Source organism: Oxyura jamaicensis, unplaced genomic scaffold, assembly GCF_011077185.1.
Source record: "Oxyura jamaicensis isolate SHBP4307 breed ruddy duck unplaced genomic scaffold, BPBGC_Ojam_1.0 oxyUn_random_OJ49208, whole genome shotgun sequence".
Lineage (NCBI taxonomy): Eukaryota > Metazoa > Chordata > Aves > Anseriformes > Anatidae > Oxyura > Oxyura jamaicensis.
The window spans coordinates 543-2,097 of record NW_023306175.1 but is presented as its reverse complement, the minus strand read 5'-3'; the positions used below and the strand labels follow the sequence as shown (position 1 = coordinate 2,097).

At 51.2% G+C, this 1,555-nt stretch overlaps 1 protein-coding gene across 1 annotated transcript; it reads right to left on the bottom strand.

Annotated features, from left to right (window-relative positions):
- Window positions 1-102: 102 nt before the first annotated feature.
- On the bottom strand, window positions 103-1,029 carry LOC118158851 (olfactory receptor 14C36-like; the record flags this gene model as incomplete). The annotated part of the gene is made up of 1 exon (XM_035313533.1): window positions 103-1,029. A coding segment is annotated over exon 1 (927 nt), but the record flags the coding sequence as incomplete, so codon positions are not given.
- Window positions 1,030-1,555: the final 526 nt, after the last annotated feature.

Here is a 1,555-nt window from a genome sequence, read left to right as displayed (position 1 = left end):
GACCAACCTTACAATCAGGCATACAAGAAGACACAAGGCTCTGGAGGCTAGCATGAGTTTTATTACGAGTTTTTTTGCAGAAGAAGACAGGCAGAGCATTACTTCTGATGTACACCTACTCATGACTTTCTGCAGTGTATCCTTCAGCTCCTGGTTCCTCATGCTGTAGATGAGGGGGTTCACTGCTGGAGGAACCACTGAGTACAGAACAGTCATCACGAGATCTAGGAATGGGGAGAAGATGGAAGGGGGCTTCAGGGAGGCAAAAAAGCCACTGATGACAAATAGGGAGACCACAAAGAGGTGGGGGAGGCACGTGGAAAAGGCTTTGTGCCTTCCGTGCTCAGAGGGCATCCTCAGCACAGTCCTGAAGATCTGCGCATAGGACAGCACGATGAAAACAAAACACCCCAAAACCACGAAAACACTAAATGTGAGAAGCCCAATTTCCCTGAGGTAGGAGTCAGAACAGGAGAGCTTGAGGATCTGGGGGATTTCACAGAAGAACTGGTTCACAGCATTGCCTTGGCAGAGGGGCAGGGAAAATGTACTGGCAGTGTGCAGCACAGCATAGAGAACCCCACTGCCCCAGGCAGCTGCTGCCATCTGGGCACAAGCTCTGCTGCCCAGGAGGCTCCCGTAGTGCAGGGGCTTGCAGATGGCAACATAGCGGTCATAGGACATGATGGTGAGAATAGAAAACTCTGCTAAAAACAGAAAGAAAAAGAAAAAGACCTGAGCAGCACATCCTGAGTAGGAAATGGCCCTGGTGTTCCAGAGGGAATTGGCCATGGCTTTGGGGACAGTGGTGGAGATGGAGCCCAGGTCGAGGAGGGCGAGGTTGAGGAGGAAGAAGTACATGGGGGTGTGGAGGCAGTGGTCGCAGGCTATGGCAGTGAGGATGAGGCCGTTGCCCAGGAGGGCAGCCAGGTAGATGCCCAGGAAGAGAGCGAAGTGCAGGAGCTGCAGCTCCCTTGTGTCTGCGAATGCCAGGAGGAGGAACTCACTGATGGAGCTGCTGTTGGACATCTGATGCTTCTGGACAAAGGGACAATCCAAGGAAGAAAAGACCATGATAAGGAGGAGAGAACTCTCTGAGAGAAACCTACTCAACTCATCAAACCCCCTCACAGTGACTTTCCCCCTTCTGAAAACTTTTTGTTGCTCCTTTATTTATCCGTGTAGTGGTTTTATGTGGCAAAGTTTTGGAAGTAGGAGGCCATAGGGGTGCCTTCTGGAAGAAGAATATGTAAGCTGTCCCATATTTTGTAAGGGCCCCACCGCTGACCAGAGCTGGGGCAGTAAGTGATGTTCTTTGTGTCTCTATGAGAGCATATTTAAGAAAAAAAAAAATCTAAACAAAAACAATGCTGTTACACAGCAGCTAGGAGAGTGAGAAGAGTGAGAAACAGCCTTGCAGGTACCCAGGTCAATGAAGAAGGAGGGGGAGAGGTGCTCCGGTCCCCTGCGGCCTGTGGTGAGCACCATGATATAGCAGGCTGTCCCCCTGCAGCCCATGGAGTACCATGGTGGAGCAGGGTTCCATGCTGCAGCC